General features: G+C 41.6%; 1 protein-coding gene across 5 annotated transcripts in view; it reads right to left on the reverse strand.

Moving 5' to 3' along the window:
- The window catches only part of GRIA2 (glutamate ionotropic receptor AMPA type subunit 2), a 145,375-nt gene that overhangs the window by 25,569 nt on the left and 103,374 nt on the right, over positions 1-16,432 (reverse strand). For all 5 annotated transcript variants that reach the window (XR_010091252.1, XM_063458238.1, XM_063458236.1 and 2 more), the window contains exon 11: positions 6,902-7,272. Coding sequence is in view for 4 of the 5 variants with exons in the window: in XM_063458238.1 (XP_063314308.1) it covers positions 6,902-7,272 (371 nt within the window). In the remaining variant the exon portion in view is untranslated. The remainder of the gene's footprint in view (positions 1-6,901; positions 7,273-16,432) is intronic.

The following is a 16,432-nucleotide window of genomic DNA, read 5'->3' on the forward strand; positions in this document are numbered from 1 at the left end:
AGCAAATACAAAAAATAATATTATTTACTGCACATTTGAATGAACTAATTAGAATAGTTTGCTTCACTATATGATCATTAATTGCAGTGTATTAGAACCAAACAATGTATTTCATTAAGGTGAAATAAATCAGTAATGCAAGGCACAAATTGAAGCTCATATACAACTACAAACTGAAGTTCTGTTTCTGCAAAGGTTATCATCACAGTATTTTATTTTTCTTAAGTTGGTAAAATGAGTGTCATTGTGTCATTCTATAGGACATAAATAGCATTTACACTCATGCTTAATTTAATTTACTCTTTCTGTTAAAACACCTGACTATTAGTTTCTCTAAACTGATTTTATTGTCCTTTTTCTTACACTCCTCTGCAAACTTTATTCAATTTTCTAATTAGCCAGACTATATATTAAAGAATTACAATATTTGTTATCTAGAATTATGATAAATAAAGTGAAACAAAACTAACAGTGAATAATTAAGAGAAGGTATTGGCATGCACGGCAGCCTTTAAGCTGCATTACACATGCACACTTTTTATATATAGTAAAAAAGATATTGCAGCTTGACAAGTATGTTATTTTAATGTTTGCATTGTTGTTTGTGGGAGAGGGTTGCTTTGATTTTTTTTTTGTTTTTTTATTTTAATTTTTTTTATTAAACCAGAATAAATGATTCTGAGGCAATGGGCTCTGATAAATGTCTAAAACACCTTTTTCTCCTTTGTGTTGCTGTCAGGAACTGCTTCTTATAACTCATCCCCATAGAAATACTAAATTAAAATGCAGTCCTTTGACTAATATTACAAACAGAGATTGTATTCATTTAAAAATAAGATAACTAATTTGTCAAAACCAGCTAGGGAAATAACACAGAGAATAGGCAGATACAAAGATACAAAACAATTGTATCTTTTCTTTGTCTAAATTTCATGTAGATTTTGTAAGCAAAATGCAGCATTCTACAATGCTTCCGTCAGACTGGTTATTGTACTCTCCCTTGATCCAGACCTGCAGTATCTAGTAACACAGCTGTACACATCAGGAACCACAGCACCAGTTTCTGAGAGTTGGGTTTCAATTAACAACTTTGTCAACTAGAACAGTGTTAAATTGAACAACAATGTCTAGAAATCTCTGCATTAAGCAGTATTGAGACTGTGCACAGAGAACCTTGATTTCTGCTTACCAGCTACACCCAAACACTTTAAGTGTATAGACCAGAATGAGAGACTTCTGATTGGCCAAACTAATTTCTGAACATGTCAAAGCTCAAGGCTGACGAAGTAATATGTGGGGTAGCTTTAATTGTAACTCGGTGAAGTGAAAGAGAAGGAGTTGGTATAATGTTGCATGCATTCTAGCATCAATCACCTCATTTAAAGGGTAAGAAGGGGGTGTGATGTCATAAATAGCTGCTGTTAGCTGCATTGGAAGGAAACACATGTAATGGTTAGATCATTGTGTTGTATTTCTGTTTTCATTGGAGTCTTAAAACAGCATTACTCTTAAGTTACATTACTATAGACGTGCAAATACTAACCTGAGAAAGCCATCAAAATATTCTAGTGTTTTAAATTTGGTTATCACTTCAATACACACAATTTTAAATGTTAAACAAAACAGACCTATTTAAGATACAGTTATTACCATTATTTTATGTATAAAAAAAAACCTAAGTTCCAAAGCTGCTCACACAAATGAAATAGGAAGTGAGCTATGGATGCATCGAATGGCTCTGTGGTTTATCTGAAAACATGTGTTATATGTGAAAAGAACGGCTTTGTGGATATTTACCCTATAGTGGTTATAGTTTTCAGCACTGAAAAAGAGCAATTTGGGTAATGATATTTACACACTAGCACACGCTAGCAATCAAAAGATCCAGCACCTCGGACTGAAAACGTTACGACTGCAAATTCATAGGTATAAATATCCAGGTCATCCATATTTATACTTATGAATGGTTAGTGCCATTAATGGCACTTAATCATAAGTTACAAGCTAGAACTTATGACTAAGCAACATAGATGACAAAGAAAAAAATAGGACTAATGGGTTGCAGATTAAAGACAATCTGCCTCCCAAAAAGACCTTGTATCCTTATGTGAAAAAAGCTACTCTGCAATAATAAATATAAAAGTGGAGCGCAGAGAGCAAAGAACAAAAAACTCTTTATTAATCCCTCTTGGGATACTACACACAGATACTAGACAAACAAGTAGTAAAATTAGGATCTAATAGGATAGAATCGACTAGTCCAAAAATAATAGTAATATGGTCAGAAGAAATGCTATAAGTATGTGTGTGGCAGAATTGCCATAAATAGTAGCAAATAACTATGACCAAAAGGGGGGAGATACACTAAATGTAGCAAACTGAAGATCTCTAAGTACAAAAGTAAATACACTCTATAATTAGAACAAAGAGTATATCAAGTGCATAACAAATATATATGTGCAAACATCTACCAGAATGCGTTTGCAACCTTGCAGGAAAGAGGCCTGCAGTCTAAATAGCCAGCAATATAAATGTTAAACGAACTGTCTAAGCAGCTGTAGGAGATTTGGGGGAAGGAGTCCCTGGTATCATGCTGGTATTAGACTAGTATCTGATCCCACCATGTGTGTGACGTTGAAGCATTGTATTCATCCATACCACACAAGGGGGGCATTCAACATGTTAAATTCTACCTAGACAAAAGGGGTCCTGACCTTAATGATCACTCTAATTTTGTCTTGGAACTTCTTGAGTTTATCCTCTGCCACAACTACTTCCTCTTCTAAAAAAATTCTACCATCAGGTACAGGGCACTGCGATGGGGACGGCTTGTGCCCCATCATATGCCAATCTCCACCTAGGTTGGTGGGAGGAAGTAGTTGTGGCATCTGATGTTTTTTCACCATACAGGGCCTTTATTCATCATTGGGCCCGTTATATTGATGATATTTTGATTTTGTGGACAGGTAGTAGGGAATCTTTTGATGTATTTGTATCCCTACTCAATATTAATGAGTTTAACCTACATTTCACTTCGGAGTTTGGGGGCAATACACTTAATTTCTTGGACCTTACGATCATGGTCAGTGGTAATTCCATCACCACTACATTGTATAAAAAGCCCACATCTTCTAACAGTCTCCTTCGTTGGGAGAGTTTTCATCCCCAATCCCTTAAACGTGGCATTCCAACGGGGCAATATCTTAGGGCCCGTAGGAACTGTAGCGATGTTGAAGATTTTAAGCTTCAGGCTAACATATTGCGACAACAGTTCAAAATGAAGGGCTATCCTAATAAATGCCTAAAAAAAGCCTATAGAAGGGCTTTAGAGGCAGACAGAGGCACTCTACTATCTCCAAAAAAAGTGGATACCCCCATCAAACCTCAAGCCCCACGGATGATAGCCACTTACGATTCAGGCTGGGAGGCTGTTAAGCTCGAGATCCAAAAATTCTGGCCGTGTCTGTTGGATGATGTTCACCTTAAAAGGCTCTTAGGGCCAAATGTGGATATGACGGCACGTAGAGGCAAAAACCTTAGGAACCTTTTAGTCCCAAGCCATTTCCATCGTTCAGCCACACGCACCTGGCTACACACCCCTATAGTGGGATCATATCAATGTGGCCATTGTGTCGCGTGTAAATACATCAAACGTGAAGTCTATTATGGATAGCGATGGGAAAAAGGCTTTTGGGATTAAATCCTTTTTCAATTGCAACACCGCTGGTATAGTCTATCTCCTTACATGCACCTGTAAGCTACAATATGTAGGAAAAACTTTTAGACCGTTTAAGGAGCGCATTAAGGAGCATGTTAGATCTCCAAAACTACCTGTTGATACTCCCATAGTTCGTCACCTGAAAGACTTCCATGCGGGCAATCCGCAGGGACTCCGGTTCTGTGGATTGGAATTGGTGCGCAAGGATAAACGTAGGGGCAACTATGACAGATTTCTGAGACAACGGGAAAGCCTCTGGATTTATCAACTTCGAACACTTCACCCAAAAGGTCTCAATGAAGGTTTTTCTTTTGCCCCTTTTATCAAGACACTGCAATGTCTTGATAAATTGTCCATTATCATTAATATCATCTATTTCCACCATTACTTACTACTTTTCAGTTTTGCGATTTATTAGTTATTTGCACCAATATTACATGATATGTGAATATGGATATATTATATTACTTCACTTTTCATTCATTCATTCATTCATGTATTCATTTATTTTTCCATCTCTCCTTTCATTTTACCATTAATGGAGTACTTTTCAATTTGCTTTCTAAGTCAATACAGGATTTCTACTCTAACGAATTCTCTTTGAATCAATATGTATTCTCCCTCTTTATATTTGGAGTTCACTCTATTCTCTATTTTAACCACACTGTGGGGCTCATGTTTCTATGCCCTAATTTATTATTCTATTTATATAATTTTGAATACCCCTCTAATGTTGTTTTCTCTGGGCTCATTATATACTCACTACATGATAGAGTTTATTAAGACATACAAAGTCACACATTGTGCTTAATTATTACATCTTTACTTTAAGTGATTAGTTTTACACTGTCATACTTATACATGTAGTGCCACTGTTATGATATTTATCATGATTACTAGGGAATTGCTCCCTACATTGGCTTCAATTGTTTAACCTGTAGCGTTATGTCCATTTATACACTACCTTTGCCAGCTCTTCTGCTCAGCTACATTTACATTTTACATTTTGTGCCTTCACTCTATGAAGACAGAAGATATGTGCTAGCTTCTACTCATATTCTGGCTACGTGAGGGTTAAATTTCTAATTAGCTTCACTCCTGTTGAGCTTGGTACTTTTCTCCGCCCTCTATTTCCTGATTGGACAATAATGATGACGTCATACTTATGGGCGGAGCTCTAAACACATTTAAAAAGAGGCTCCCTTCAGTCCGCAAATTGCTCTTGATAAAGGCGACTTGTTTTGCCGAAACGCGCGTTGAGTATTTTACTGAAGCGGATGATGATTTTAATTTAGGATTCTACTTTGTTTTCAGACTGTCCTATTATTTATTTATGGTGGGATTAGATACTAGTCTATTACCAGCATGATATTAGGGACTCCTTCCCCCAAATCTCCTACAGCTGTTTAGGCAGTTAGTTTAACATTTATATTGCTGGCTATTTAGACTGCAGGCTTTTTTCCTGCAATGTTACAAACGTATTCTGGTAGATATTTGCACATATATTTTTTGTGCACTTGATATACTCTTTGTTCTAATTATAGAGTGTATTTACTTTTGTAAATAGAGATCTTCAGTTTGCTACATTTAGTGTATCTCCCCACTTTTGGTCATAGTTATTTGCTACTATTTATGGCAATTCTGCCACACACATACTTATAGCATTTCTTCTGACCATATTACTATTATTTTTGGACTAGTCGATTCTATCCTATTAGATCCTAATTTTACTACTTGTTTGTCTAGTATCTGTGTGTTTCTCCCCCAAGAGGGATTAATAAAGAGTTTTTTGTTCTTTGCTCTCTGCGCTCCACTTTTATATTTATTATTGCAGAGTAGCTTTTTTCACATAAGGATACAAGGTCTTTTTGGGAGGCAGATTGTCTTTAATCTACAACCCATTAGTCCTATTTTTTTCTTTGCATTTCTAGGGGTTAGACCCCATTGTATCTCTCAACCATCACAACCTGGCGGATGGACTTGTTCCATTCCTAACCAGTGCTGTGTTTCTCTCCAACATAGATGACACGTTATGTTTGATATACAGACCTCTGCAATATATTCCCAATACAGCTGTTTCACTCTTTTATAAATCTGGTTGACTTTTACCCACACACTTGCCATCACATTATTTCTAGTGCCAGGCACTAGAGATTTCACTCACAAGTGTATGTTACTGCGTGCGTATGGATGCTGCACAAGTACTTTAACAGTGACAAATTAAATTGACAAAAAATTGGGCCAATATAGGTGACTTGGAAAATTAACCAAACTGTTGCATTTTCACATTTTTGAGTCTTCAGCTGGCATGAGTTTCAGTTACCCCAAAGAGATAACTTTAAAAGAATATTTGTTTAGAAGTAGACACTGTAAAGAAGGGCGTTTTGTTTTGTTGCACTGGATGCATGCCATATACTGTAAGTATGTTTAGATCAGGGGTTCGCAAAAGGTAGATCCCCAGATGTTTTAAAACTACAATTCTCATGATGTTGTATCATTATAAAAGCATTCTAAAGGCATGCAAAGCATCATGGGATTTGTAGATCTGGGTGTCTACCTTTTGAGCACCTCTGGTTTAGATGATCTATAGAAAGAGTAGATGCTGCAACAATTACATTTGTTTGCAAAAGTAGCAATACGATTGGGAAGTTCTGCTGGAAGGAGCAATCATGTAGCAATGTTGATCTAATGTATGCATCATTTACCAATATATATTTTTACAAACATTCTTCAATCTGTGTGCAAAAGGACAACTGTTCATGTACCTTCATTAAAACCATAAGTAATTATTCATGGGGAAAAAATGAACCCTTCCATAGCTCACCCTCAGTAAATAAACCTCTTTTCCCATTACAGTTCATTATGATCACTCCGTCTTCAAACTGTAAAATGGGAATATGCAGCAAAAACACGGTACCCCTCCAAGAAGGCAGGAAATATTTGTAACCTTATGCATTTTATAGTCTTTACATGGTGCATATACTTGCACTGAACATGATGGATGTCTACCTGACTGTGATATTGCTTTTATTTACCTCTGAATGGCTTTTATTCAAAACTGGGCATGTCAAGAACTCCTGGTGAATGAAAGATGTGTAGACTATTCACAGCGACAAGTATATACACACCATGACCTACTCTCAGACTAAAAATGCACAAAGTGGAAAGAGATGTGTAACCAACCTTGGCGAAATATCGCATCCTTGCTGCATAAAGGCACCAAGGGAAAACCAGAGACTATTAAAAATCCCAAACTCATTAGATGATTCGTTACTTTGTGTCTCTCTTCCATCTTCAAACTCCTCCGTATGCCACTCGTATGGACTAAATCTGCTGACCAGGAATAAGACTACACTGACCCCAATATACGCAAACACAATGCACATCCAGATCTCATATGCTAAAGGATCAAGAAAGGAAAACACTCCAGGCTTTGACTTCTGAGGCTTCTTGATCATGATAGATATCCCCAGGCTCATAAAAGGTTTTGAGAAGTCAATCACTTCTTCTCTCACCAATGTAATAGTTAATGGAGCGATTGCAATATCAGCTTTCTGAAAAAAAGAATGGAAAGGTATGACAGTAAGATCTGTAGTGCAAAGTTAGGCACATCTAAAAATTTGAGACAAGTTTGTAGACTCATTTGTATTTCCTAATTGTGCAGTACTCATAGTGTAGCAAGGTATAGTGGGTAATGCAAAATATACCATAAATTAACTATAATTCCAATCCAGCACACAGTGTTTTAGTGCTATACACCTTTCACAGAATTGTAACTTTAAGCTTCTGTATCCATTTTACACATACAAGCTGTTCATGACAGTTTTTGAAACAAATGGAAGAAAATAAATATCCAGGCACAACTGAGGTTACTTCTAAAAGGCAGTCTTTTTATTTGGAACAGGAAAGTGGAGACAATGTTTTTGCTCCTCTCTGAGCCTTTATCAAGTCTCCAAGTCATTATTAAGTTTGGAGCCGAAACATTGTCTCCACTTTCTTGTTCCAAAAAAAAGACTGCTTTTTAGAAGAAACCGCAGGTGTGGCTGGATATTTATTTTCTTCCATTTGATGTCTCAAGGGATTGACCCTCCCTTTCTGGAGCACCCTGCAGAACGTATTCTCCCCTTTCTAGTGTCTGCATTATACTCTTGCTTTTTATATATTTTTTGCAAACAGTTTTTGAAACAAAGTCAAGATTGAAGTTTTAGTGCCAGAGTTAAGTTCTTTTGTAATAAAATAAATAAGTTAACCTACATTTTGGCAGTGTTCAAATAACATGGAGTATTGTACAGAAGAAATTCCGAGTCATGCATGTCCAATAAAGTTTGTCAATATACCAAAATAAATAAATGATGAGGAGTCTGAAACCATCTTTATTAAAATTGATAAAACTTGGGTGTCCAAGTGCTGGAAAGTTGGGCTACCATACGCCGAAACAAAATAAATATTTTTACACTGACAATGCCTAAAATCATATAACCTTCTTCTGTCTACTTTTTCCTATCACTTATTCATTGTATAAATATTACATTATTTAATCTATTTATTTTATTGTATGAAATATTTTTTGCAGTCTTTTGTCAAATCTCAGTACTGAATTGATATGGTCTACGTTTTATTGCAATAAATTAAAATGATACAATAACTACTTTATATGAGTAGAGAAAATATTTGAGTTACATGAAGGTAAAAATAAATGTTAGTTATATAAAGATTCCCAAGAAGATTTTCCTTAGTAAACAATCCGTTACAGAGGATAATGTGTGACATATGCTGAATATTTGCCTAACACCAATAAAACATGAATACTTTGACACAGAATTGCAAATTTAGGCTAAAATATCCAAGATGAATATATTCTCCAGCTTATAGCAGATATTTCATCGCAGCTGCCTTGACCTAAATTTTGCAACTTCCATGACAGTTCTCCACTACGACTTCTTCTAGGGACTGCTTCATTAGTTTTCCAATAGAATAGGATATATGGGATATATGCTTGTAAATAAATTATTTAAAGTATTTTATTATTTACTTACAGAGTCTGCAAATGTCTGATTCTGGAATTTAAAGGCTAGTCATAGTTACCCTCGACAAGTATGTATATATACTCATTAAGTTAAATACAGAAAAAAATAGCTTTCATAATAATTTAGATCTAAGTATATTATAAACACTGTTTGATCATTCATACTAAACAGCTCTTAATTAGAATTCTGAGAGCAATCCTTTATAAAAATTAATCAGTACAATCAATATCTCTAAGTTATTGCTTCTGGTTGAATTTCTCATCTTCACAAATAATGAAGTTCATTTTTTAACAGATCTTTCAAGTTATTTTCCCCGAGATGTCAAAATATCTGAGGAACAGACCTTGACAGCTCATGAATAACGTAAGATGCATCATTTCACACAAAGCACAAAATGTATTCAAAGTCTCATCTGACTTAAAGAATAATATATTTGAAAATTTCTTATTTATCTTATCCGTAGATGCTCATTCCAAAACCACCATAAGATTCTCTCTTATTTTCTAAATTCAGTATAAATAAATTCCATAGTCTATATTGGCTTCAGTCATTCACATGACTGCTTTCATGGATAACTTTATTCATATCCAAATACATTTGAAATCTAATAAAAAGCAGCAAACTGTGTGTCATAGGGCATTCTTGCCTTATTTACGGATTTAAGTCCTTATTCTATCTATCTATCTATCTATCTATCTATCTATATATCAACCATCCAGACATAAAAGGCAGGAATGGATGATTTAAACCTGCCAGTAATTACAGCATAATGTCCCATATAGTGATGTCGCGAACATAAGATTTTCGGTTCGCGAATGGCGAACGCGAATTTGGCAAATGTTTGCGAGCCCGCAAACCGGGCGAACCGCCATAGACTTCAATAGGCAGGCGAATTTTAAAACCCAGTTGTTTCAAGGGGACTAACACCTGGACTGTGGCATGAAAACTCCGATCCGCGGCTGCATCTTGCAGCCGCTTAGTAGATAACTCCCTAATTCCCACGGTATTAGGGAGTTATCTACTAAAAGGCTGCAAGACCTAAATTGGTCTTTCAGCCACATTTACTAATACTAAGTAAAGATTACTTAGTATTAGTAAATTCTGCCCCTACTCGCTATAAGGCGAGTAGGGGCATGTCTAGTAAGCAGTAAGCAGTGAGCAGCCAGTGGCTGCTCACTGTAAAAAACCCCACAAAAAAACAACCTATTGGCTCCCACCCCTGTGCGACGGGTGGGGGCCATAAATTACAATGGGAGGAGGACCTCCTGTCCTCCCCCCGGCCCCCAGCCCTGGGCGGCGGGTGGGGGCCATAAAGATAATGAGGGGGGGACTTACTGTCCTCCCCCCTGCCCCCACCCCTGGGCGGTGGGTGGGGGCCATAAAGATAATGAGGGGGGCCTACTGTCCTCCACCCCACCCCCACCCCTGCGCGGTGGGTGGGGGCCATAAAAATAATGAGGGGGGGACCTACTGTCCTTCCCCCCCACCCCCACCCCTGCGCGGTGGATGGGGGCCATAAAAATAATGAGCGGGGGACCTACTGTCCTCCCCCTGGCCCCCACCCCTGAGCGGCGGGTGGGGGCCCTAAATACTAAAAAGGGGGGACCTAAGGTCCTCCCCCCTGCCCCCCACCCCTGAGCGGCAGGTGGGGGCCCTAAATACTAAAAAGGGGGGACCTAAGGTCCTCCCCCCTGGCCCCCACCCCTGAGCGGCGGGTGGGTGCCCTAAATACTAAAAAGGGGGGGACCTAAGGTCCTCCCCCTGGCCTCCACCCCTGAGCGGCGGGTGGGGGACATAAATACTAAAAAGGGGGGGACCTAAGGTCCTTGTCAGGATCCCGCGGGCGGCTGCAAGGGGAGGCTGCAGTCCGCTCGCGGCACTCACCCTCCAGCCGTCCACGGTCCCCTTCTCCACGTGGGCTCGGCGAGCGGCATCCCTCCAGCCTCGGATGCCGCCCGCGTCTTCCTCCACGCCCCCCAGCGGCAGCATGCATGACGCTGCACGCTGGAAGACTGCCCAAGATATGTCACGCCGGGGTCAGTCACCTGACCCGGCATTAAAGGCACAGTGCCTCAATCACAGTGGGAGGTTTAGATATCTCCCACGTGTGATTGTTAATTCTGATTGGAAATTATCCAATCAGAATTAACCTGATGGTTTAAATACTTACCTTTCCTGTTCCTCCCTGCCCTGTTGTGGTCTTTGCTTTATAGTATTGATTCTGAACGTGTGATTTCTGGTTACGTACTCTCTGGCTTGTTATACTGACTTTGTGACTTTCTCCTACCCTTTGACCTCGGCTTGTTTCTCGTTATTCTGTTTTCTGGTTCCCCTTACTCGGCTTGTCTCCTGACTATTCTGTGTGTGCTTAGCCCGGCCACTCTAAGGACCGGTACTGCACACTTTCTGTGTGTGTATGTGTGTGTTAGCGTGTTGGGTTCCCCGAATCGTGACATTACAACAGGGCCATAATGGAACCTGCTGACATACCCCAGCTTGTAGTTAATCAGGAGGCTAGAATGGATGGCTTAGACCACCGTATGGATCAGTTTGCTCAAGCCTTACAGACCATACTGGCTTGTACTGCACACTTGCAGCCTGCCGTCCAGGAGGTGGCTGCTACTGTGCCCGAACCCATTGCCACTCCAGTACCCGTTCCTGCTCATGTAGTCCATATGACACCGCCACAGCGCTATAGTGGTGACCCAGCTTTGTGTCGTGGTTTCCTCAATCAAATTGACATCCATTTGGTAATGAATCCACGTTCCTATCCCACTGACAGAACTAAAATTGCCTTTTTGATAAACCACTTGTCTGGGAGAGCTTTAGCATGGGCCAACCCCATGTGGGAGAATACGTCTCCTATGTCCTTCGCAGATTTTCTGACAGCTTTCAAACGCACGTTTGATCAACCCGGTAGGGTTGCTTCTGCTGGCAAAGCTCTGCTTAGGGTCCGACAGGTTAACAGATCTGTAGCGGATTACACTATCGAATTCCGCACTCTAGCAGCTGAGGTGGTTTGGAATAATGATGCCCTCGTTACAGCCTTTCAGGAGGGTTTGGCCGCTTACATCCTGGACGAAATAGCGTCCAGGGAATTGCCTGTCCTTCTGGACGATCTTATAGATTATATCATCCGTATTGATAATCGTATTAGAGAGAGACGTAGTCAGAGGCGTATGTTTACACAGATGTTACCTGCTTTACCCAGTACTGCGTTACTGGCATTACCCCCTTCTAGCCAACCTCCCCCTGAAACCTTGCAATTGGGTGTTACTGGGTTAACTGAGGTAGAAAAATCATACCGAAGAAGGGAAGGGTTATGCCTTTACTGTGGGAAAAGGGGACATCTTCTAAGAACCTGCCCTGAATTGCCGGGAAAACTGCAGCACCCAAGGCCTATAGAGGGGTCGGCCTCGGTTGTTATGTCGTTTACCCCTCACGTCCCCATTATTAGACCGTTTATTACGGTTACCCTTTTTGTTGGAAATACTACCGTGATTACCAAAGCCTTGATAGATTCAGGGGCTGCTGACAATCTAATGGATGAGTGTTTTGCGAAAACCACATCGTTGACTCTGATCCAAAAGGTCACTCCCTTGGCTGTGGAGGCCATAGAAGGTAGACCACTGGAGAAACCTCTGGTGACCCATGAGACCAAAGAACTGGTTATGTCTGTGGGTGCCTTGCACAAGGAAAGATTGTCCTTTCAAATAATCAACTCCCCTACAGCCTCTATCGTTTTGGGCTTCCCCTGGTTGGTTAAACACAATCCGATGATTGATTGGGGTTGTTTGGAGATTCTCTCCTGGGGGAAATCTTGTCAAAGGGAATGTATGACTCGTGTTTGTCCTGTTGGCTTGCTTAATGTACCCACAGCCAAACCACTATCTGTTTATGTTCCTCCTGTGTATGCAGACCTAGCTAAGGTGTTTGAAAAAAAAGGGAGGCAGATAAACTACCCCCGCACCGTAAATACGATTGTGCCATAAACCTCTTACCTGGTACTATGCCGCCTAGGGGTAAGGTATACCCTCTTTCTGAAAAAGAGAACCAGGTAATGGAGGAGTACATACAGGAAGCCTTAAGTAAAGGTTTTATCAGAAGGTCCTCCTCTCCTGCTGGGGCTGGTTTCTTTTTCGTTGCCAAAAAGGAGGGTGACCTACGGCCTTGTATAGACTACAGGGGCCTGAACAATATAACGATTAAAAACGCCTACCCTATTCCCCTCATCACGGAGTTGTTTGACCGGGTCAAAGGTTCTAAATACTTCACTAAATTAGACCGCAGGGGGGCTTATAACCTTGTTCGTATAAAGGAGAATGATGAGTGGAAAATAGCATTCAATACATGTAGCGGACATTATGAGTATCTAGTCATGCCTTTTGGACTGTGTAATGCTCCCGCTGTGTTTCAGGACCTCATAAACGATGTCCTCAGGGATCTATTGCATGTCTGTGCCGTGGTGTACCTTGACGACATCCTTGTATATTCCCCTGATTTACAGACACATCATAAGCATGTTAGGATGGTGCTTAAAAGGTTATTACAGAACGGACTTTATTGTAAATTAGAAAAATGTTTGTTCGATCAGACCTCGGTGCAATTTCTAGGATATATAATTTCCGAACAGGGTTTCAGTATGGATCCTGCTAAATTAGAAGCCATACTATCCTGGCCGCTTCCCCAAGGCCTTAAGGCTATCCAGCGTTTTATAGGATTTGCCAACTATTACAGGAAATTTATAAGAAATTTTTCACCAATTATCTCCCCTATAACGAAGCTGACTAAGAAAGGTCTACACCCTAGGGTTTGGACTCCTGAATCCCTTAAGGCCTTCGACACTCTCAAGAAGGCATTTGCCTCTGCTCCAGTACTACGCCACCCTGATCCTTCTCTTCCCTTTGTTATGGTAGTGGACGCTTCTGAATCAGGTGTGGGAGCAGTACTGTCACAGAGGTCATCGTATGACGAACCCCTCCATCCCTGTTGCTACTTTTCAAAAAGGTTATCTGATCCGGAAAAGAATTACGATGTTGGGAACAGGGAACTATTAGCTATTGTGTTAGCTTTTAAGGAATGGAGGTACTTATTAGAGGGTTCTAGACACAAAGTTATGGTTATAACAGATCATAAGAACCTCTCCTATATAGCTGATGCTAGAAGGTTGTCCGCCCGGCAGGCTAGATGGTCTCTATTTCTTTCACGTTTCCAATACGTTATTACCTATAGACCTGGTTGCCGTAATGCCAAAGCTGACGCTATCTCTCGACAGTATGAACCTCTAGAATCTGTTAACCCGACCCCTGAACCTATTGTACCTGCGTCTCAGATAATTGCTGCTACCCGTTTGGTTGTTTCGTCTCTTGTTCTTGAGAATATTAAGACATACCAAACTCAAGCACCCCCTGAGACGCCTGTTGGCAGACTATACGTTAAAGTGAATGACAGAAAGAAGTTGTTAACTTTATTTCACACCGCCAAAACTGCTGGTCATCCGGCGGTTACCAAGACTTATAAGGGCCTCCTTCAACAGTTCTGGTGGCCTTCACTCAAGCGAGACGTAGTGGATTTTGTGCAGGCTTGTCGGGTCTGTACGCAGTGTAAGTCCCCTAATGTGAGACCCCAGGGTCTCCTGATGCCTCTATCGGTACCCAAGAAACCATGGACCCACTTATCCATGGATTTTATTGTAGACCTTCCTCCTTCCGATGGTCAGACGGTGATATTAACTGTGACGGATAGGTTCTCTAAAATGGCGCACTTTGTTCCGCTTAGGAAACTGCCTTCTGCGATTCAACTTGCTCAGGTGTTTGCCAAGGAAGTGTTCCGCTTGCATGGGGTACCTCAAGATATAGTATCTGACAGGGGTCCTCAATTTGTCTCTCGGTTTTGGAGGGGTTTTTGTGCTGAGATGGGGGTCTCCTTGTCGTTTACTTCCTCCTATCACCCGCAATCTAATGGTGCAGCCGAACGTGCTAATCAGTCTGTGGAATTGTATTTGCGCTGCTTCACTAATGCGCACCAGGATGACTGGTCTCGCCTCCTTCCGTGGGCTGAATTTGCCAGGAATACGGTGTCTCATTCGTCTACTGGCTTAAGTCCTTTTGAGGTTGCTTATGGGTTTCGGCCTACCGTCCTTCCCGGTGCGTTCTCCGACAAGGGAATGCCCGCTTTGGACCAGCACCTCGCCTCTTTGCGGAAGATGTGGGATCAGGTCCATGTTGCGCTGTCCCGTTCAGCGGCAGCTCAGAAGAAGTTTGCTGATCGCCATAGGGGTGCGGCCCCTTCCTATGTTCCGGGTGATAGGGTATGGTTGTCCTCCAGGAACCTCCGCCTCAAGGTTCCCTCGATGAAGTTCGCTCCCAGGTTCCTTGGTCCCTACAAGGTGTTACGTAGGGTTAACCCCGTTTCCTACTCCCTGGACTTGCCCTCTTCCATGCGCATTCCGAACAAGTTTCACGTTTCGCTTTTGAAGCTCTTGCTTTGCAACCGGTTCTCTCGTCCCCTCGGGCGGCCTGTTTCCCCTCGCGCTGTCCCCAGTGATGTGTACGAAGTGGCTGCCCTTCTCGACTCTCGTGTTTCTAGGGGTCGGCTGCAATATCTGGTGGATTGGAAGGGGTACGGCCCTGAGGACCGATCTTGGGTTTCGTGCTCTGATCTGCACGCTCCCTCTTTGGTCCGCTCCTTTCATGCCAGGTTTCCTTTGAAGCCTTCTGCTTCCCGCCCTCTGGGCGGTCTTCGAGGGGGGGGTAATCTCAGGATCCCGCGGGCGGCTGCAAGGGGAGGCTGCAGTCCGCTCGCGGCACTCACCCTCCAGCCGTCCACGGTCCCCTTCTCCACGTGGGCTCGGCGAGCGGCATCCCTCCAGCCTCGGATGCCGCCCGCGTCTTCCTCCACGCCCCCCAGCGGCAGCATGCATGACGCTGCACGCTGGAAGACTGCCCAAGATATGTCACGCCGGGGTCAGTCACCTGACCCGGCATTAAAGGCACAGTGCCTCAATCACAGTGGGAGGTTTAGATATCTCCCACGTGTGATTGTTAATTCTGATTGGAAATTATCCAATCAGAATTAACCTGATGGTTTAAATACTTACCTTTCCTGTTCCTCCCTGCCCTGTTGTGGTCTTTGCTTTATAGTATTGATTCTGAACGTGTGATTTCTGGTTACGTACTCTCTGGCTTGTTATACTGACTTTGTGACTTTCTCCTACCCTTTGACCTCGGCTTGTTTCTCGTTATTCTGTTTTCTGGTTCCCCTTACTCGGCTTGTCTCCTGACTATTCTGTGTGTGCTTAGCCCGGCCACTCTAAGGACCGGTACTGCACACTTTCTGTGTGTGTATGTGTGTGTTAGCGTGTTGGGTTCCCCGAATTGTGACAGTCCTCCCCCCTGGCCCCCACCCCTGAGCGGCGGGTGGGGGCCCTAAAAAAAATGTCCCCCCAGGTGACTAGGGGTCCCCAAACCCCTAGTCACTCCCTCCCCCCCCCAAAAAATTAACCCCCTACCTATCCCCCTCACCCTAAAACTAATGAGGGGGGACCTTTAACTAAGTACCTGTAAAAAAAAAAAAAGAAAAAACTTACCGTTCGATGTTTTCTTTCTTCTAAATCTTCTTTTTTCAGCCCCAAAAAAGGCAAAATAAAAAACCATAATAACCGCCGCAATAAAAAAAATAAAATAAA

This window comes from Pelobates fuscus, chromosome 6 (assembly GCF_036172605.1).
Source record: "Pelobates fuscus isolate aPelFus1 chromosome 6, aPelFus1.pri, whole genome shotgun sequence".
Taxonomy (NCBI): Eukaryota; Metazoa; Chordata; class Amphibia; order Anura; family Pelobatidae; genus Pelobates; species Pelobates fuscus.